This window comes from Gossypium arboreum, chromosome 13 (genome assembly GCF_025698485.1).
Source record: "Gossypium arboreum isolate Shixiya-1 chromosome 13, ASM2569848v2, whole genome shotgun sequence".
Taxonomy (NCBI): Eukaryota; Viridiplantae; Streptophyta; class Magnoliopsida; order Malvales; family Malvaceae; genus Gossypium; species Gossypium arboreum.
Window position 1 is genome coordinate 122,204,342 of NC_069082.1, and position 22,728 is coordinate 122,227,069.

The window sequence follows — 22,728 nt, forward strand, 5'->3', positions numbered from 1 at the left end:
TAAGATATTCGTAATTTTGTATATAAAAAGCATTATATTTTCAATCAAAAGAAAAAAGAACCTTCAAATTGATTGTTCTAGTGGGTCAAAAGATAGACCAAAATTTGGGGGTTATTTAGCACATGATTAATGACGGGTTTTCTAAAAATTCTTAGTCAAATTATTTCTAAACATTCGCAGTTTTCAATGCAGGTGTGCGACGATAGATTCCCTCCCTCTTCCTTAAGCCTTACTCCAAAGAATAATCTCTCTGACTCTGAACTCTGATCTCATTTCACCCTCTCTGCTTAAACCCCAAATTAGGATTTAAAATTTTTAGGGTTAGGCCAAATATTTTCCCTATTTTTTCCAATGGATTTCCAGAGGAAAAGAGTTCAGCTTCTGGGCTTCATCGTCGGAGTCATCGTTCTCAGTTACACAGGTAAGAAAACAACCCAAAAAGGTCCTCGTTTTGCACTCACGTTTCTTTTTTTCTTTTTTGCTTTAAGTCCTTCCTATATTCGTGAAATTATTGCCTTATATAGTGTACTAGAAAATTAGAACTTTTATCGGTTCAATTGATTGTATTTGTTTGTTGATATTAAAACATTGATCTTTATTTTATGATTCGTTCTTGACTTTGTGGGGTTCAAGTTATGGTATTCTTTCTTCTGTTCGGTAACTCTTAGGACTAATTTGGTAGTGCTATAAACTGGGTAATAACCCTATTTCTGATTAGGGTTTTATGTATTCTTTTTAGGTTTATACTGAGATTATGTCATTATCCGCCTTTCCATGCTTTTAAATGCTTTTTTTTTTTTTTGCTCATTTTGTGGCATATGTTTATGACTTAAAAATTTATTTTATTTATTCTTGTAGCTGAAAAATGTAGGCACCTGGTTGGAGAGGAGGCATCATCCCAAAGTGGGCAATTTACTTTGTTAAATTGCTTTGATATGGGCTCTGGTTCCGTAGCTTGTGCAGTGAAGGAGGGTGTGAAGCTTTATTTCTATAACATTAGATCTGCTCATGTTGAGAAAGCAAGGAATCTTGCAATTGAGAAAGCGATTGAGGATGCAGTGTCTCAAGGCATGGCTGCTAAAGAGGCTGCAAAACGCGCACAAATAGAAGGGAAAAAAGCGGCAAAGTTGGCCACACGACAAGCCAAGCGCATTATAGGTCCAATCATTTCCTCTGGTTGGGACTTTTTTGAAGCTTTATACTATGGCGGTACTCTTGCTGAAGGATTTCTAAGGGGTACAGGCACATTATTTGGTGCCTATGGTGGTGGTTTTATCGGTGAGCAAAGCCTCGGGAGAGTTGGTTATCTGGTGGGAAGTCATTTGGGGAGTTGGGTTGGTGGTAGGATTGGACTGATGGTTTATGATGTGGTTAATGGAGTGCATTACTTGCTTCAATTTGTTCAAGCTGAAGAAAGCCCTGTCTATGAAAAATCAGAAGTTTCAGGGGATTCCTATGTTTATGGAAACTCAGATGCATATGAATCTCCACATGATGAGAGCTCCGAATCACAAGAAAGTGAAAATCATAAGGATTCCTACATTAAAGAAAGTTCAGATGAATATGAATCTCCACCGGACGAGAACTCTGAATCGCAAGAAAGTTTTAGTTTCTGGTGAAACACATCTGTAAGTTTATGTTACCTTTTAATTCAGATGAACATATACAAATAAACTGAATTTTAGTTGCTCAATTCCCATAGATGGATGGTTAGATACAATGATTTTATTTTGACATAGAAGTTAACATTAGTAATGCTTGAATCATTAGATGTCTTGTTCTTATATGTTGGAGAGACAAAGAAGAAATTTCTTGTTAGAGATCCATGCTGTACTTATACAAACAGATATGTTCACTGCTAAAGGAGCCTAAAGTCAACTACAGCAGCTTAGAGGTAGAAACTGGACCATTTAAGATGAGTTTGGATCAAGTTAGTTGTAGTCTTGTTTCGGGTTAAAGTCAGATTTTAAATTGGATTAGTATACTATGGTGTAAGTTAAATATCATTTCATAGTTGGTAAAGATCATTATGCTTATTGTTATCATTAGTTTGTACGTGTAATCATACACTCATTAATTGTGGAAGTCATCTTTAGCAAATTTTACGAGAAATAATGGAGAGATGTGTGCAGATGAGTTTTAATAGGGACGAACAAAAGAGAAAAAAGGCCCCCTTAAATGTGAGTGAGTTGTACCCATGGCCAAGGCCCAAGTGACCATTGTTTATTTTCTCTTTGATGGTTCAACAACAAATATTTCATGGCTTGCCTTGTGTAGCTCCACCATTTTTATTTTGGGTAAATTGTAGTGGCAGTAAGTTCTTTTTATTATCCAACTATAAAAGTACAAAATCGTGACTTAATTGTTTAATTTTCTTTTATTATCAACTATTAAATAGCTAATGGAAAAACGGTATGGTTGCATTTAAAATTGATATAATAATAATTTTAACTCTTAACTCTTAATATTATGTCAATTTAGTTTTAGTTCTAAAAAAAAAATCAAATCTCAATGTTTACACATTAAGTAATTTGATAAGATTTCATAAAAGATTCGTGCTTGAATCATTCAAAGACTCAAAATTTGAAAAATAGTCAATTCAATTCCTTGAATAATAAAGTATTCACTTTGTCGAATCAACCTAAATTCAAGTCTAACCACTTCAAAGGGTACTTTATTATCATGGAATTAAAAGGTCGAATGAGAAAAATTAGTGACAGAGAGCTGAAGATTGAGGAATCAAAGCTAAAAGGTAAACAAATTGAAGCTAGAAGTTGAAATGATGTTGAAGCTTGAAGTTGAAATGATGTAGCTGTTCAACCCACTTAGCCGTTTTTGAGACGATGACTTGCATGACTCAGCAAGCAAGTGAAGGGCTAAATTCTGTTATGCAATTTTGTTATAAAATGTACCAGTAATATAGTACTTGAATGTACTGAAGGATTATGGATGAAATATTAGGAAAAATATATCTTTTCTCTAAATTATTTTCTGCTTCTCTTTTTCTGTCATTCTTTCTTTTTTCCCTCTGACCTTACTTGCACAACAAACAATTTCTCTCTATCATTTCTTTGGGAAAATTTAACATTTTTCGAGAAAGAAACGAACAACTGCAAATGGCGCCACCCTGGGAAACTAAACAGGTGTCGAAACCCAAGGGAGATGGTAATGGCGACTTCTTATGCCATGATTGCAATCAATATTTTAGTACTTTGGATGAGATGAGACACGGTGTGGTTGTGGTGCATAGTTTGATATGTGTATAATGGAAAAGAACCGAGTTGTTGAGTTGAAAATGAAAGAGGAGGCTCAGAAGGAGCAAAGGAAACATGATGAAAAGAATAGAAACTTGGCTAAAGGAATGCAAAAAAAAAGAAGAAGAAGAAGAAAGAAACAGAAACAGAAATAGAAAAAAAAATGAGAACAAGAACAAAAACAAGGAGGAAAAGCAAAAAAGAAATCTGCCTCTAAAAAATGCATTAAAAGTTTTAATAATTTCTCTTAAAAGTTTTCTGTGATTTTCTGTAAATATTAGTATTTTACTAGTTTTCATTCTTATTTCAGCAACCAGAAATAAAAGATTCAGGCAAATAAGAAGCCTAAGAATCTCCATAATGCTTGAGAATGTAAATGAGAGAAAGGTGGGATGGTGATTGTGATTGTTTTTCTTTTTCTTTATGAATGTGTTTCTATCAACATGATAGTGAAGAGTAAAATGACTTACAAACTAACACATGTTTTCCTGTTGACTCAACCCATTTTACTACAACAAACACTAGGAAATTATGAATACATTTTCCAAATGTATCAAAGACACCCTAACTGTTATGTTTCATCTTTGCTTCTTCAATATCATTCTTTCCACAATATATTATTTGATTCTTGTTAATAACTCTAATGCATGGAAACTAAGACCTAATATGGGGTTTGTGATCGTTTTATTTGATTGTAATTTGAGATTTTTTAAGCTTATATTGTTTTTCATTGGATAAATTAATTATATATTATTTTCAATTTCATTGGTTTGATAATATTAATTATGCCTCACTTTCAAATCTTACTTAAAAATAATAATTTTGAGAGCTTTTTTGATGGCACTAAAATTAATAACATTGCTACCAAATTTGAGATCACTGACCTGAATTAATGGATGAAAAAATGCTCTGACCTTGTCATTCCATGCAAAGCACAAACAGGTAATGTAACAAAGGACACCCATGCCTGATGCTCTTAACTAGACTGAACTTTTGAGTAGGCACTCCATTCCATAGAATCTGTAAAGTTGAATTCGTGATGGCCGACATAATAACTTTTCGAAGAAAATCTGGAATGCTTGTCGCCTGAAGGGAGGCATCTATAAATTCCATCTCACCTTATCATAAGCCTTCTCCAGATCTATCTTGATAGACATCTATCTTTTGTGTTTGCTTCTCATGGAATGAATAACTTCTTGGATGACTATGATATTGTTAGTGATCTTTCCAGCAATAATGCCCGCCTATTCTAGGTCAATAATTTTAGGAAAAACAACCTTATATCTGTTCGAAATGGTCTTTATAACTTGCATGTAAACAACTGAACACAAGTTTATTAGGCGAAATTGTGCAAAGTTTGTGCAATTAAAGGGTAGAAGGGATATATCAGAGGGAACTTTATCGTTATGAAATTAACAGGTATAATAGCTTCTACAAATCTATCTTGATGGCCATCCATCTTTTGTGTTTGCTTCTCATGGATGAATAACTTCTTGGGCGATTATGATATTGTTAGTGGTGTTCCTTTTAGAAATAAAACTTGCCTTTTCAGGGCCAACGATTCTAGGAAAAACAACCGTATATCTATTCGGAATGGTCTTTAGGACCTGCTTGTAAAGAACTAAACACAATTTTATTGGGCGAAATTATGCAAAGTTCTTGCAATTAAAGGGTAGAAGGGATATATCATAGGGTACTTTATTGTTATAGAATTAAAAGGTAGAATGAGAAAGTTTCGTGGAAGGGAGCTGAAGATTGAGGAATTAAAGCTAAAAGGTAAACAAGTTAAAGTTGGAAGCTGAAATGATGTTGAAGCTTGAAATTGAAATAATGTAGCTGTTCAAGCCATTTAGTAGTTTCTAAGTTGATGACTTGCATGATTCAGCAAGCAAGAGAAGGGCTAAATTCTATTATGTTATTTTGTTATAAAATGTATCATAAATATAGTATTTCAATGTACTGAAGGATTACGAATGAAATATCAGGAAAAATACCTCTTTTCTCTAAATTATTCTCTGTTTCTCTTTGTCTTTCATTCTTCCTCTTTTCCTTGTTATTTTATCCAACACCTTACTTGTACAACAAACAATTTCTCTTTTATTTTTTTTACAATTTCTCTCTATCATTTTTTTGTACCCTATCATTTCTTTGGGGGAAAATTAACATTTCCCAAGAAAGAAAAGAACATTTGCAAATGGCGCCACTCAAGGAAACTAAACAAGTGCTGAAACCCAAGGGAGATGGTAATGGAAACTTCTTATGTCATGATTGCAATCAATATTTTAGTACTTTGGATGAGATGAGACATGGTGTAGCTATAGTGTATAGTTTGATATGTGTATAAGGGAAAAGAATCGAGTCGCTGAGTTGAAAGGGAAAGAGGAGGCTTAGAAGGAGCAGAGGAAACATGATTAAAAGAATAGAAAATTGGCTAAAGAAATGAAAAAAGAAGAAGAAAGAAACAGAAACAAAATGAGAACAAGAAAAAAAACAAGGAGGAGAAGCAAAAGAAAAATTCTGCGTCTAAAAAAGGTATTAAAACTTTTAATAATTTCTCTTAAAATGTTTTTGTGATTTTCTGTAAATATTAGTATTGTATTGGTTTTCATTCTTATTTTAGGCAACTAGAAATAAAAAGATTCAAGCAAATGAGAAGCCTAAGAATCTTCACAATGCTTGAGAGTGTAAATAAGAGAGAGGTGGGATGGCGATTGTCATTGTTTTTCTTTTTCTTTATGAATGTGCTTCTATCAACATGATAGTGAAGAGTAAGATGACTTACGAACTAACACATTTTTTCCCGTTGACTTAACCCATTTTACTAAAACAGACACTAGGAAATTATGAATACATTTTCCAAATGTTTCAAAGACACCCTAACTGTTATGTTTCATCTTTGCTTCTCTAATATCACTCTTTTCAAAATCTATTGTTTGATACTGGTTAATAACTCTAATGCATGAAAACTGAGGCCTAATATAGTGCTTGTGATCTTTTTATTTTATTGTAATTTGAGATTTTTTCGAGATTATATTATTTTTCATTGGATAAGTTAATTATTTTTTATTTTCAATTTCATTAGTTTGATAATATCAATTATGCATCACTTTCAAATCTTACTTAAAAATAATAATTTTGTGGGTTTTTATGATGGCACTAACATTAATAACATAGCTACCAAATTTGAGACCATTGACTTGATTTAATGGATAAAAACTGCTCTGTCCCAGTCATTCCAAGCAAATCAAAAACAGGTAATATGATAAAGGACACCCTTGCCTGATGCCCTCAACTAGACTGAACTTCTGAGTAGGCACTCTGTTCCATAAAATCTACATAGTTGAACTCGTGATGGTTGACGTAATAACTTTTCAAAGGAAATCTGGAATGCTTGCTGCCTGAAGGGAGGCATCTATAAATTCTCATCTCACTTTGTTATAGGCATTCTCCAAATCTATCTTGAGGGCAATCAATCATTTGTGTTTGCTTCTCATGGAATGAATAATTCTTAAGCCATTATGATATTGTTAGTGATGTATCTTCCAATAATAAAACTTGCTTGTTCTGGGTTAATGATTCTAGGAAAAACAATCTTAAATCTATTTGGAATGATCATTATGACCTGCTTGTAAAGAACTAAACACAAGTTTTGTAATGCCTTGAATATATATTTCTATTTCTATGAAAATGTGACACAAATGTGTATCTGCTTCAGTGGTTAAGTGTTCTGGGTGTGTGTGAGAGATCTTAGGTTTAGGTTTCACCTTTGCTAAATTTTGTTACTTTTTGATCCAAGCCTTACTTTTGTTCAGTGGGCTTATATTTAATTATCTGTAAAATTACATCAAAATGAGCCTATTAGTTCAAGTGGTAAGGGTGTTGGTGTGTTAATGGTCTTGTGTTTGAATCCCTACGCAAGCGTGGGTATTATTTTTGCTCGGTTTAGTGGTTGAGTTTCAGTCGAATTAGAATTCTGAGTAGTGAGTAGTTTTGATGGAGAAAATCTAGGGATAGGCTGTTATATCTGATTTTATTTTTATTTTTAATTTTCCCTAAAATTCTGGTTTATTCCTGACATTATTCATCTTCTAAAAAAATAAAAAATGCCCAATCTTGCTCCGTCTCATTTACTCTCTGTCAAAGGGTTAATTTTTAATTCGTTTTCTTGACTTTGCCTTAATCCTTGTTCTCGTGCGATCTGAACGTTTGGTTTTGGTATTGGGTAAGTGGGTTTGTGTTTGCATACTTTTGTCATTTATTTTCTGAGGGTTAAATCCTTGCTATACTTTTTGCATAGGAGAAGTGTGGAAACAACAATTTCTTTTCAAAAATTGAACTTGTGCGAGTAAACGGGGGTGTAGACAGTAAGTGAGTCTGCCTTATTCGGTTTAGATTGGAGGAGTTTGTTAATCGATGGCTAATTTCATTTTGGGTATTCTATTTTTAGGTCCCGGAGGGCTTAGGATTATCATAACCGTCAAAGGTGTGTACCTGAAACACAGAAGAACGAGATTTGGAAAAAGCCAAAAAATGAATTTGTGGATGCTACACCGGTGTGTAGTCACCCATGTGGTAGGCCATGTGCCAGTATACGGTCGTCTAGTCGATAAAGGCATGGTCGTGCACAGGAGACGGCTGTGTAGTGGCTCGAGTGTGGCCGTGTGGACCACATGGGCAAGGCCAATCTGGGCGTGTGGACTCACATGGGTATGTCACACGGGCGTGTGGATTTAGGGCTAGGCCGTGTAGGCCACACGGGCAAGGCCAATCTGGGTGTGCGGGCTACACGAGTGTGTGGGCCCAAATAGGCATATGGGCTCGTTATATTAAAATATTTCGTAGGGTCACACGGGTCGTCCTAATCTGCTGTGGGCCTACCATAGGGTCGGTAAAGGCTAACTAAACCCTAAAGCTATGTGATCTATTAGACTGTATACAGTTCTGAGCATTTTTATATTATGAATATCTGTTATTTATTTCTATAAGCATGTTAAGCATGATCTATCTATTAATTCTGTATGTATGCTTTGTAGCTATTTGGGGTAGGATTGATATAACAGGAGGAAGTATTCTGTACGACGTTAATCACCCATATTCTGGCAGCTTGATTGCATATTTTCTGATATATGTGTCTTCATGGCACAACGTGGTGTGTAGGGATCGGTGGGTGTTTTTAACCCCACATAATGTGATGGGATGGTTGGAGATAGTGTGTAGAGGATGGGGGTAGGATTTTTTATATCTGAATCTGATTCTGTAATCTGATATCTGAATCTAGATCTGTACCTATTTCTGTTTGCGATTATAATTCTGTATGTTTGAATGCTTAATTCTGCTAGGTTACACACTGAGTTTTCGTAAACTCACATCTATTTGTTTATTCTGTTAGGCAATCCACAGTTTTAGGCGAACTGGTGTTACAGGGACTCAACGGTATCCACATATTCGTAAAACTGCTTAAAGTCATTTATTTATGGTTTTTCTATAATTTGGTAATTGTTTTGAGAGTTGTAATTTTTGGGGACTCTCTGGACTATTTGATTTTTAACTAGTTATTTCTGATTTAATTGCTTTGGTAAAATGTTTTATTAAAAACAACAGTTTTATGCAAACAATGACTTTCCTAAAAACACGACTGCATTTTCAAACATAAATGATTAAAGCTTCTACTGTAATAAGTAATTGGCAAATAAACTGTTAAAATGATGTTTTCTGTATTAAACACGAATGAATGTGGGTTTTATAGATGATTAGTTAATTAAATCAATCTGTCTTCAAAATCTTTCCATGTGAAATCACCAAATTCGGCCATAACGTCTAGGCCGAATTTGGGGTATTACATTTAGTGGTATTACAGCCAGGTTACAAAACTCGGTTGTAAATTTTGGGTTCCAAAATTTTGTTTTAAAAGTATTGGATTTTAAATAATTTGAATAAATTGGGAAAGTGTGTGGTACATCGAGTCTCCGGCACCGATCTTGTAAGTATCTCTGTATTTAGTTTAAACTGTTCTGAAACACTGTAGTTAGTACTCTTTGAAACTATACTGAGATGGTTAGAAGACTTAAACCTCTGAAAACACTTCTGAACTTCTGATAAATTGTACATAAAATATCTGCTAATAAATACTGAAACTGATGCATAAAACTTTTAATGTAGATAAAACTCGAATTAGATAATAAGTGCTCGTGGAATTTGCTGACGTGGTACTCGTGGACATGGAAGAGGCCGTAAGGGGCTCGAGCTGAGTTTTCCTCTCTGGGCAGTATGCTAAATTTGGATACGAGTGAGACGCTAATTTCGCCTGCTACTGAGATTGAGTCTCAGAGTCGCGTGGCTGGGGATGACGCACTGTCCCAAGCCATGCTGAGGATTTTAGAGAGGGTCGCTAGACCCAATTCTGGAAATGAGGACTGTGGGTCGGTAACTGAACAACTCCGGTCTAATGGAGCTGAGCTGTTTAGGGGTGTCACTAGAGTCACCCTAGTGTGGCCGAGTATTGGTTGGAGGCCACGGAAAGAATTATGAATGATCTCAACTGCACTTCTGAGCAAAAACTGAAGGGTGCAGTCTCTTTGCTTCACGATGAGGCTTATCAGTGTTGGCTGGCGGTTGTGGGGGGTACTTAGCATGGTCGTCTGACCTAGGACTTCTTTAAGACCACTTTCCAGAGCAAGTATGTGGGAGTGAGCTATGTGGATGCTTGTAGGTGTGAATTCATGAATCTCACACAAGGGGATAGTTCTATGGCTGAGTATGAGGTCGAATTTCTGATGTTGAGCTGCTACGCTCGAGGCATGATGGCGTCTGAGTACAAGAGGTGTGTTCGCTTTGAGGATGGATTGAGGGATAACTTAAGGGCACTGATTGCTCCACAGAGGGAGCGATAGTTTGTTGTTATCGTGGAAAAGGCGAAGATCGCTGAGGATGTTAAGCGCGTGGAGTGCCAGAATAGGGACATAGATAAAGGTAAGAACAAGAGGGATTCAGAACCCTCAAGTTCTGTGTAGAAGCCTAAGAAAAATGCCTAATCTAATGGGCCAGTTAGAGTAGGGGTTTCTGTTACTCCTACTGGGATCCAGAAGTCCAGTGACTGTGGTAGGTACCATCCGAGAGAGTGTTTGAGGAGGATTGGGCCTTGTTTAAGGTGTGTGTCTCTTGAGCACCGCATTAGAAAGCTGGCCCATGAAGAGATGATCGATATAAGCGTTAGTACCGAAGTTTCATGCAGTCTAAAAGGCGATTCAGTGACCACCCAAGGGTTGTGGAGCGGCTAGGGGTGGTAATGGTTTGGGCTGTAGGCAAAGAGCACCAGGCAGAGGTGCTAATCAAATAGAGGCGAGGCAGCCTGCACTTGTTTATGCTGCTTGATGCCGAGAGGATCGGGATGCTTCGAACGTTATTATCAGTACGTTTTTAATTTCTGATGTACCTTATACTGCTCTTATAGACACAGGTTTTACACACTCTTATGTAGCTAGCGCTGTATCTGAAAACTTGGGGGTTACTGTTGAGAGCACTTCTAGTGAAATCACTGTATTGAGTCCGTTGGGGCAGTCTGTTCGGGTTAGTAAACTCTTTAGGGGTGTTCCGTTAGAGGTCCAGGGGATTGTTTTTCTGGCAGATCAGATGGAGCTTCTATTTGGAGAGTTCGACTTAATTCTGGGCATGGATTGGTTGGTCAAGCATCGGGTTAGTTTAGACTGTACTACTAAGAGAGTCTTTCTGAGGACTAAGGATGAAAAGGAAGTGGTCATGATCGAAAAGCATCGAGATTATCTGTCCAATGTGATCTTCACTCTTGTGGTTGAGAAACTGGTTCGAAAAAGGTGTGAGGCATACTTAGCTTATGTCAGTATTTCTGGTTCGGGAAACTTTTTTGTTGGGAATATCAGAACTGTAAGGGATTTTTCGGATGTTTTCCCTGAGGAGTTACCAGGTTTACCTCTGAATCGAGAGGTTGAGTTTGAGATTGAGCTTCTTTCGGGTATAGCTTTGGTGTCCATCGCTCCCTACCGTATGGCACCGAAAGGGTGTACTGAGCTTAAGGCTCAACTGCAGGAGCTTTTGGACCGTGGTTTCATCCGTCCTAGTGTGTCTCTGTGGGAAGCACCAGTTCTGTTTGTTAAGAAGAAGGATGGGACCATAAGGATGTGTATTGATTATCGACAGCTGAATTAGTTGACCATGAAGAATAAATATCTGCTTCCGAGGATTGGTGACCTGTTTGATCAGTTTCGAGGGGCTTCTGTATTCTCCAAGATTGATCTTTGTTTTGGGTATCATCAGTTGAGGGTTAAGGAGGCTGATGTTCTTAAGTCTACATTTAAAACTCGTTATGGACATTACGAGTTTCTAGTTATGCCTTTTGGATTGATGAATGCTTTGGCTGTATTCATGAATTTGATGAACCGAGTGTTTCAGCCTTATCTGGATAGTTCGTCGTGGTCCTCATCGACGACATTCTAGTTTACTCTAAGACTGGGGATGAGCATGATGAACATCTTAGATTTATTCTTTAGATTCTCCGAGAAAAGTAGTTCTGCGCTAAGTTGAGGAAGTGCGAGTTCTGATTGCGAGAGGTAACCTTCTTGGGGCATGTGGTTTCTACTGAAGGGATTTGTGTAGATCCGAGGAAAATTGAGGTTGTACTGGATTAGAAACAGCCTAGGAATGTGTCTGAGATCTGCAGCTTTTTGAGTTTGGCAGGTTATTATCATCGGTTTGTTGAGGGATTTTCTTTAATTGCAGCTTCCTTGACTAAGCTTCTACGTAAGGGTATGCCTTTTTTCTGGACTGATACGCAGCAATCAAGCTTTGAAAAGCTCAAGTTTGTTCTGACTCAGCTCCTGTCCTGATACAGCATGAATCTAAAAAAGAGTTTGTGGTTTACAGTGACGTGTCACATATTGGTTTGAGATGCGTTATAATGCAAGATTGTAAGGTTGTAGCTTATGCGTCCCTTCAGCTTAAGACACACGAAGGGAACTATCAAACGTATGATCTTGAGTTGGCTGCGATAGTCTTTGTGTTGAAAATTTGGGTGCATTATCTCTATGGTGAGAGGTGTATTATCTATACTGATTAGAAGAGCTTCAAGTATCTCCTCACTCAGAAGGAGCTGAACCTTAGGCAGCGATGATGGATTGAGCTGCTTAAAGACTATGACTGCACCATAGAGTGTCACCCTGGTAAGGCCAATGTGGTGGTCGATGCTCTAAGCTGTAGAGTGGTGATTGATCTGAGGGAGATGTTTGCTCGCTTTAGTCTGTTTGATGATGGGAGTTTGTTGGCCGAGTTACAGATTAAGCTGACTTGGATTGATGAGATTTGAGATAAGCAGTGTGCGGTACTATCAGGTTGAGAGTGGTACTACTTTTGATTTTAGGTTAAATAATGATGGTGTGTTATGTTTTCGAGGACGGGCCTGTGTGCCAAATGATTATGATATGAGACAGTCGATTCTAATGGAGGCGCATAGTAGCCCTTATACTATGCATCTTAATGGTAATAAGATGTAACAAGATCTCTGTGAACTGTACTGGTAGCCGAGTTTGAAGCGTGAGGTTACTGATTTTGTGGCTCGATGCCTAACGTGTCAGCAAGTTAAGACTGAGTATCAGTTGCCTTCGGTTTGCTACAACCCATTAAGATTTTCTTATGGAAATGGGAGCGTGTGACGATAGATTGCGTTAGTGGGTTACCCTTGACACCCAATAAGAAGGAATCTGTTTGGGTCATCGTGGATCGATTGACCAAGTTTGCTCACTTCTTTCCGATTCAGAAGGGCTATTATCTGCAGAAGCTAGTGAAGCTCTACATTTTGGAGATTGTGAGACTTCATGGGGTACCTATTTTGATCATTTCTGATAGGGATCTTCGCTTCATATCTCGGTTCTTAAAAAAGTTGTATGAGGCTTTGGGTTCAAGGTTGGACTTCAGTACTGCGTACCACCTTTACACCAATGGCCAATCTGAGAGGGTGGTTCAGATACTAGAAGATATGCTTCGGAGCTGTGTGATTGGTTTCCGAGGTAGTTGGGAGGATTATCTGCCGCTAGCTGAGTTCGCCTACAATAACAGTTTCCAGTCTAGCATCCAGATGACACCTTACGAGGCTCTATATGGTTGTAAGTGTCGAACTCTGCTGTGTTGGACTGAGTTAGGTGAATGTCGGGTTTTGGGTCTTGAGTTTGTTTCTGAGACAGAGGATAAGGTGCGATTGATTTGGGATTGTCTAAAAGCGGCTTCTGATAGACAGAAGTCTTATATGGATCTGAAGAGGAAGGATATTGAGTATTCTGTAGTGGACTTCGTCTTTCTTAAGGTTTTTCCATGGAAGAAAGTTTTGAGATTCGGTCGTAAGGGCTTGCCCTTGGTTTATTAGGCCGTATAGGATTCTGATACGAGTGGGACTGGTTGCTTATCAGCTAGAACTACCTCCAGAGTTGGACTGTATCCACGGCGTCTTCTATGTTTCAATGTTAAGGAGGTATCAGTCTAATTCTTCCCCCATTGTCTTTGTTGGGGAGATCTAGGTTAGATCTGACTTGACTTTTGAGGAGGAGCCGATTCAGATTTTGGATTGTGATGTTAAAGTTTTGAGACGGAAGTCTATTCCTTTAGTGAAGGTTCTATGGTAGAATCGTGGCTTTGAGGAAGCCACATGGGAACCTGAGGACACAAAGCGTCAGCAGTATCCTCATATGTTCTAACCAGGTAAATTTCGAGGTCAAAATTTCTTTTAGGGGGTAGAGTTGTAACAACCTAAATATTATATGTCTGCTTCTATGAAAATGTGACACAGATATGTATCTGCTTCAGTGGTTAAGTGTTCTGGGTGTGTGTGAGAGGTCTTGGGTTCAATCTCATCTTTGCTAAATTTTGTTACTTTTTGATCCAAGCTTTACTTTTGTTCAGTGGGCTTATATTTAATTATCTGTAAAACCACATTAGAATGAGCCTGTTGGTTCGAGTGGTAAGGGTGTTGGTGTGTTAGAGGTCCTGTGTTTGAATCTCTGCACGAGCATGGGTATTATTTTTGCTCGATTTAGTGGTTGAGTTTCAGTCAAATTAGAGTTCTGAGTAGTGGGTAGTTTTGATGGAGAAAATCTGGGGATAGGCTGTTATATCTGATTTTATTTTTATTTTTTATTTTTTATTTTTTATTTTTAATTTTGCCCTAAAATTCTGGTTTCTTCCTGACGTTACTTATTGATAAGTCATAATATATTTATATTTTTATCTCATGCTTGGCATATTTTTTGGATATTTTATCATAAGATTTAATGAATTTGATGGTTCTAATCTTTTAATTTCATGTTTCATACTCAGGAGAGCTTAGGATAGCAAAAAGAGCAAGAAATGGGCCAAAAATGGACAAATTGGGCCTAATTCAGTGTTTCACACTGCCTAGGCACTTCCATACGAGTAATCTACACACTTGTGTGTAGCATACGGGTATGCTACACGGCTTTATGTCATGGCCGTGTCGAAATTAAACCAAGTCAGAATTGTACACGGCCTGAGGACCTTCACACGGGCGTGGCACATGGCCGTGCCCCTGTCGAGCCAAAATTTAATTCTATTCGGAAAAGGCTAATTTTGGGCTATTTTGGGCATTCCAAAGTCTATATAAACACCCCAGAAGAGGATCAAGGGGGGACGCGGAGTAGAAAGGAGAAAAGACTCAAGGATAGCCATCGGAATCAGCTCAGAAGTAGGATCTACTTCAAGACTGAAGATCTCCATTCAATTTCCTTAGAAGTTCTTTGGGTTTCTTTATGTTTTGTTGTTTTCCCAATTTTGAGATGTTTTCCATTATTATGAACTAAACTCCCTAAATACCTAAGGGAGATGAAATCTAAGATAGATCTTGTTACTATTTGAATTATATGATAAATACTTGTTCTTATTCTTAATTGTGAGTTTTAACCCTTGTTTTAATATTCCAGGATATTAATTCAAGTTTTTGATGTGCTTATTTAGTGGAGCAAAAGTTCATGTTTAAGAGTAGATCATTCATAATTAAGCGGAGTTGCATACAATTCTAGAGATAGGACGACATAAATCTGCCGGTTTAGAGTCAAATCTAATAAGAGAATCCATAGACCGAGTTAATGTGACAATAGAGGTTTTAATTAGAAAGAGATTTCTATTAATCAACCTAGAGTCAGTTGTTTTTAATCTCGAGAGAGATAATTACATAAACTAGGGATTTCTACGGATTAAGTCAAGTGAATAAATTGTCTAATTTAGAAGTAATAAGTGATGTCTAGGTGGATTCTTCCTTGGGTATTATCTTCTCCTTCGGTTTTCTAAAAAGTATTTTCCAACTTTAATCTCTATCGTAATCTTAGTTAATTAGATAATTAGTTTTAGTTTAAAAATATCCTTTAATTCTTAGGCTAGATAATAAAAAGATAGTAATTACTAGTACTTTTAGTCCTTGTGGATACGATATTCCCGGTCTCACCATAACTATACTACTGTTCGATAGGTGTGCTAGCCTTAGTCGAATTTTTTAGTTAGTTTCACGACCATCAAGTTTTTGGCGCCGTTACAGGGGACTAAGATATTAGGAACGCTTAATTTTTATTACTTTAGCCATTTTTTATTTTTATTGCAATTTAATTTTGTTTTTGTTTTAATTACTAAATTTTCTTTTATTTACTTCTGGCAGGTTTTATAGTTTATGACTAGAAGAAACCCTTTAGGACCTTTGCTTTTTGATAGTGAGATCGAGAGCACAGCTCGTAGAAACCAAAGAGAAATAAGGCGAAGCCTACAATACATAGAGGAAGAGCGAGAGGACGATATTCACACTAATACTGAGGAGATGGTTGAAAATCAAAATAATCCGTTACTTCCTATGGTTGCTGCAAATCCAGTAGATTAGAACCCTGCTCCTTGTACTATGTATGATTATGCTAAACCTACTTTAACAGGAACTGAATCGAGTATAGTCAAACCTGCTTTTACTGCAAATAATTTTGAACTGAAACCTAACACGATTCAAATGATACAACAGTTTGTTCAGTTTGATGGTTTACAAGACGAGGATCCAAAAACTCATTTGGCAAATTTTCTGAAATTCTGCGACACTTTTAAGATTAATGGTGTTTCTGACGATGCCATTTACCTTCGGTTATTTCCCTTTTCATTGAGGAATAAGGCTAAATAGTGGTTGAACTCGTTCCCACGAGGATGAATCACCACTTGGGAACAAATGATTGAAAAATTTGTACTTAACTAATTTCCACCGGCTAAAACGGCTAAACTGATGAATGATATCTCTTCTTTTGTACAGAAGGATTTAGAAACTCTTTATGATGCATGTGAGAGATACGAAGATTTATTGAGAAGGTGCCCTCACCATGGGTTGCCTGTTTGGCTACAAGTTCAAACTTTCCACAACAATTTGAATCCCTCGACTAGACAAATGATTGACGCAGCTGCTGGTGGAACTATCAATAATAAGACACCTGAAGAGACTTATGAGTTTATAGAAGAGATGTCATTGAATAATTATCAGTGGCAAGTCATGAGGACAAAATTGAAAAAAGCAGTCGACATTTTTAACGTTGATTCGGTTACTATGCTTTCCAATTAGGTAGAACTTTTGAATAGAAAAATTGATGGTCTACTTGGTTCTACACAGGTTCATCCAGTAATGCAGTGCGATGCAAATGGAGTTGGAATGAGCAATTTGGAATATCCATCCTACGGTCTTAATATGGAGAATGAGCAAATGAATTATATGGGTAATAATCCCCGGCCTCAAAATAATCCTTATAGTAACACTTACAATGCAGGTTGGAGGAACCATCCAAATTTCTCGTGCGGAGGCCAAGACAATCAAAGACCACCACCCCCTCCAGGCTTCCAACAACAACCTTACTAGCAAGAGAAAAAGCCGAACCTTGAAGAGATGATGACAAAGTTTATTTCAGTAGCGAAGGCTCATTTTCAGAACCCTGAAACTGCACTTAAAAATTAGCAAGCATCAATTCAAGGGCTCGAGAATCAAATAGGACAGCTAGCTAAGTTGACTTCAGATAGACCACAAGGTAGCTTGCCAAGTAACACCGAAACCAACCCAAGAGAACAACTTCATGCGAATACTGTTCGAGATGAAGAAGGGTTAGTTGAACCAGAACCAGAACCGAGGCGAGGATCTGTGGTAAGTAAAGGTAAGGTTGAGGTGAATCACAGCGAACATAAACCGGTAAGTAGAGAGTATACACCTCGAGTGCCATATCCCAACGCAACTAAGAAAGACCACACCAACGAACAATTTGGTAAATTTCTTAAACTTTAGCATGCTATAGTTTAGTAAATGTAGCATGTTATAGTTAAAAGTGCCCAATTGCTATGGTTTAGTAAATGTGAAGTCCTTATGATGTAATTAGACCATGATTAGTGGAATCTGACATAAATGGTCAACCATTAAATGTTTTGTTAATATTTTAATTAAGGTTAAAATGGTAATTATATAATTAAGTTAATTATAACAAAACATAACAAAATGGTTCATTATTTTCTCATATTTTCCAATTGAAAATTAGAAGAGAAGAAAGCCGTATGTGTTTTGCTCGATTTTTGATGATTTCTACGTTTTTATGATCGTTGCTTTGAGTACTAGCTAGCCCGTGCCTCAATTTTTGAATTGGTTGATGAATTTGTGAGTGCCATTGATCATAGCTTAATGTTTTTGAGTGTTGATGATGGAAAATGAACAATTGTTGATAGATTAATATGTTTTTTGTTAAGTGATTTTTGGTAAAAATACAAATTAGGGATTAAATTATGAAAAGATGAAAATGTGGTGTTAAAAATGTGAATAAATATGAAATATAGGCTACGGGTATTATGGTAATTCAGCTAAGCATGGATTAAATTGAATTATGTGAATTTGATATATTTGAGAAATAGAGACTAAATTGATTAAATGTGAAAGTCTAGGGTCTAATGTGTAAAAATGCCCAAATGTGTGTTGTGAACTTAATTGAAAGATTATATGATTAAATGGGTTGAATTTGTTATAATATAGATAAAAAAAGGAACCCAGACTTAGATCGAGGCAAGAACAAATTGCTCGACTAATCGACTAGTTTCATCATTTTTATGTCTGAGGTAAGTTATGTAATAAAGATTGTTACAATTATGTTTTAATGCTTTAATATTGCATAAATTATATATGTATGAGACGATGGTTGTGTACGGCGACGAATTGATTATGTTTGACACTTGTGTGCGTATCGAGATAGCTTCGGCTATATAAAGCACTTAGTGTGCGAATCGAAATAGCTTCGACTATATATGGCACTTAGTGTGCTAGACTGAGATAGCTTCAGCTATGAGAGGTAGTTAGTGTGCGAGATTATAATAGCTTTAGTTATGCTTTGGCACTTAGTGTGCAAGATTTCGAGTATTCGACATTATCACGTAAAGGTATGAGTTCGATATGAATTTGTATAGGTATGTACATATAAAACATGAAATCCAAATAGAAGAAGTTATGAACTTGTTCATAAACACTAAAGTAAGTATGAGGAAAGTTTGTTGGTCATTATGATTTAGATATTAATCAGTAAGAATTGATGATTTGTATATTATGAACTATTGAGTATATTTAGTACGAACTTACTAAGCTATGAAGCTTACTGTGTGTTATTTTTTTATGTTTTATAGAGAATCAAAGCTAACTTGGACTTGGGGATCGTCGGAAAGCATCATCACACTATTGATCATTTTGTTGGTACTTTTTAAGCTTTGTATATATGGTATATTGTATGTATAGGCTAGTGTCATCTTAATATGTTTTGAGTTATAATATTAGCCATGAGATTTGGCTTGTAAATGTTAGTGTGTATGGCCATTTAAGTTGGCTTGAATTATATGTTTGATAAGTGATATATGCGATGTATATAATTTCTTATATGTTGGCTTGTTTTGGTATGTTTGCCATAGTTGTTGATATAGCTAAATGGTTGTTCATTTGGTTAATTATTAGTTGATATATTAATGCTTAGAAGGTTGGCATATTGTGGTTTGAATTTGAGATGATGATATGGTGCAATTTGTGTCATGATATAGATGATATTTTGATGAGGAAATGCATTTAGAACTTATGTAGTCTTGATGATTTTGGCTTATTGTTTTGGTAAGTTTATGAATATGGAATTGAGTAGTTGAAATGGTTGTGGATGGATGGCATGATATGTGTATGAATTGGCATGTTTTGATTGCCTATATATGTGTTGAAATGGTACCAATTTGGTTGCTATGTATGCATGAGAAAAGGGTAGCAAATTGGCATTACAAATGACCTATTTTTGTCCACACGGGCAGAGACACGGGCGTGTGTCTCAGTCGTGTGCGACACACGGTCATGCTACACGGTCGTGTGTCCCTTGGGGTACCCTTTCAAATTAAGTCAGTATACCCTGTAGGTTTGACACGGTCTAAATGCACAGGCGTGTGTATTGGCTGTGTGTGACACACAGGCTGGCACATGGGCGTGTGGCAGGCCATGTGGCACAAGTCAGTAACCTCTTCAGTTTTCCCACGGTCATGACACACGGGCGTGTCCTCGGTCGTGTGGTGCAAGTCAGAATGTATGCCTTGTTTTCGCACGGCTTGTGACACAGGCGTGTCTGGTGTCACACGGCCTGTTCACTGTCATACGGCCTGTTCATGTGGGCGTATGACCCTTTAATGTTGAAAAATTTTCTAAGTTTCCTAAAGTTTGCAAATGTTATCGATTTAGTCCTGAACCACTTCTAAATATGTTTTAAGGTCTCGTAGAGCCTTACAAGGGATATTGTGAATGTTTTGAATGGATTTTGAGTATGAATGGATTTTGAGTGTGAATGTATAAATGTATGTGAATGAGGTGTGTAATCCGGTAATGCCTCGTAACCCTATTCCGGTGACGGATACGAGTTAGGGGTGTTACAAAATGAGTCCGCCTTATTCGATTTAGATTGGAGGAGTTTGTTAATCGATGGCTAATTTCACTATGGGTATTCTATTTTAGGTTCCAGAGGGCTCGGGATTACTTTTACATCATAATTGTAAAAGGTGTGTACCCAAAACATAGAAAAATGAGATTTGACAAAAACTGAAAAATGAATCTGTTGACGTTACACGGGTGTGTGGTCACCCGTGTGGTAGGCCATGTGCGAGTACACAACCGTGTGGTCGACGAAGGCATGGCCGTACGTAGCACACGACCATATGGTGGCTCAAGTGTGGCCATATGGGCCACACGGGCAAGGCCAACCTGGGCGTGTGGGCCACATTGGCATGTCACACAGGTGTGTGGATTTAGGGCTAGGCCGTGTGGGCCACACGAGATTGTGGGCACACACGGGCATGTAGGCCCATTTTACTGAAATATTTCGTAGGGTCACGCGGGTCATTCTAATCTACTGTAAAGGCTAACTAAATTCTAAAACTATGTGATATGTTAAACTGTAATACTGCTCTGAGCATGTCTATGCTATGAATATCTGTTATCTGTTTATAGAAGCATGTTAAGCATGATCTATCTATTAATTCTGTATGTATGCTCTGTAACTGTTTGGGGTGGGATTGATATATCAGGAGGAAGTATTATGTACGATGTTAATCGCCCATATCCTAACAGCTTAACTGCATATTTTCAGATATATGTGTCTTCATGGCATAACATGGTGTGTAAGGATGGGTGGGTGTTTTTAACCTCACATGGTGTGATGGGATGGTCGGAGATGGTGTGTAGAGGATTTTGTAATATGATATCTGAATCTGATTTTGTAATCTGATATCTGAATCTGGGTCTGTATCTGTTTCTGTCTGCGATTGTAATTCTGTATTTTTGCATGCTTAATTCTGTTGGGTTACACACTGAGTTTACGTAAACTCACATCAGTTTGTTTATTCTGTCAGGTAATCCGCGGTATTAGGCAGACTGGTGCTGCAGGGACTCAATGGTAATCACATATTCGTAAAACTGCTTAAAGTCATTTATAGTTTTTCTATGATTTGGTAATTGTTTTGAGAGTTGTAATTTTTTGGGACTTTCTGGACTGTTTTATTTTTAACTTGTTATTTCTAATTTAATTACTTTGGTAAAACGTTTTATTAAAAACAACGGTTTTGTACAAACAATGACTTTCCTAAAAACACGACTACATTTTCAAACATAAATGATTAAAACTTCCGCTGTAATAAGTAATTGACAAATAAACTATTAAAATAATGTTCTTTGTATTAAACATGAAGGAATGTGGGTTTTATAGATGATTAGTTAATTAAATCAACCTGTTTTCAAAATCTTTCCATGTGACATCACCAAATTTGGCATCTAGGCAGGGTTGTGTAACAGTCCGATTTTGACCCTAGTCGAAACAGTTGTTTCGGGACCAGATATCCGAGTCAAAAAATAGTTAAATATTATTTTCCATGCTTATGATGTGTGAATTAGCATATGTGAAAGTTTCGTCTAAAAATTTGATTGTTTGTGTGCTTAATTTGATAAAAGGACCTAATCGCGTAAAATGTAAAAGTTGCTGCTACTTGTTAAAAGTGCTTATTTGATCTGGCTCTATAAATGAGAGGTCCTTATTATGTTATTTGACCATTAGAAGTTTGAATGGACATTAGACCATCCAATATATGTTTATTTTATGTTTATAATAAGGTTAATAAGGTAAAATGTTTATTAATGTTAATTAAAATAAAACAAAAGCATGAAAGTGGCCATTAACATCCATTTGTGCCGAATATACAAGAAAAAACAAAGAAAAAGAACATTAGGGTTCGGCCATTGATTTTCTTTGATTAAGGTATGTTTTTGCTTCGATTTTTAATAATTTCTACATTTTTGTAATCGTTGCTTTGTATACTATCAAGCCCATGTCTCAATTTCTGATTTTGATGATGAATTTGAAATGTGCCATGGATAAATTCATGAGTTTTATGTTGTGATATGATGAAATATGAAAGTTTGATGTTGGGTTTATATGTTTTGTCTTTGGATTTTTGATAATTTTGAGTAAAATGGGCTAAATTGTGAAATTTGTAAATTGAGGGACTAAAATGTGAAATAAATGAAATGGCTGGACTTGCATGAGTGTTATGAATATTTGGCCAAGCATGAGTATATGCAAATTATGTGTATTTTGTGGTTTTGTGAATTAGGGACTAAAGTGTCAAAATGTGAAAATGTGAGGGCTAGTTTTCAAATTTCCCTAAATATGTGTTTATGGATTGTTTTGAATGAATTTATGATTGAATAAGTTAAATTTGAATTTATATAGATCAAGAATTAAAGAAAATGAAATTAAATCGGGGAAAATCGAAAGTTGTCGAGTAACCAATTCCATTCATCCGAATCTGTATGAGGTAAGTCGATATACAAATAAGCTTGTTTAAATTGAATTATTATTATTCATTTGATATTGAATTGTAACGAATGAATATCCGA

The 22,728-nt window shown here is 36.5% G+C and overlaps 1 protein-coding gene and 1 non-coding gene across 2 annotated transcripts; one reads left to right on the forward strand and one right to left on the reverse strand.

The window, feature by feature from the left end:
- The first annotated feature begins 64 nt into the window (after positions 1 to 64).
- Positions 65 to 2,115, forward strand: LOC108461319 (uncharacterized). Its single transcript, XM_017761125.2, has 2 exons — positions 65 to 421; positions 859 to 2,115. The coding sequence occupies exons 1-2, from the start codon at positions 352 to 354 to the stop codon at positions 1,617 to 1,619; spliced, it is 831 nt and encodes a 276-aa protein (XP_017616614.1). The 5' UTR covers positions 65 to 351; the 3' UTR covers positions 1,620 to 2,115.
- Positions 2,116 to 16,530: 14,415 nt separating this feature from the next.
- On the reverse strand, positions 16,531 to 16,637 carry LOC128287420 (small nucleolar RNA R71). The gene has a single exon (XR_008278120.1). It is a non-coding gene; the product is annotated as a small nucleolar RNA R71 (small nucleolar RNA).
- Between the last annotated feature and the right edge of the window lie 6,091 nt (positions 16,638 to 22,728).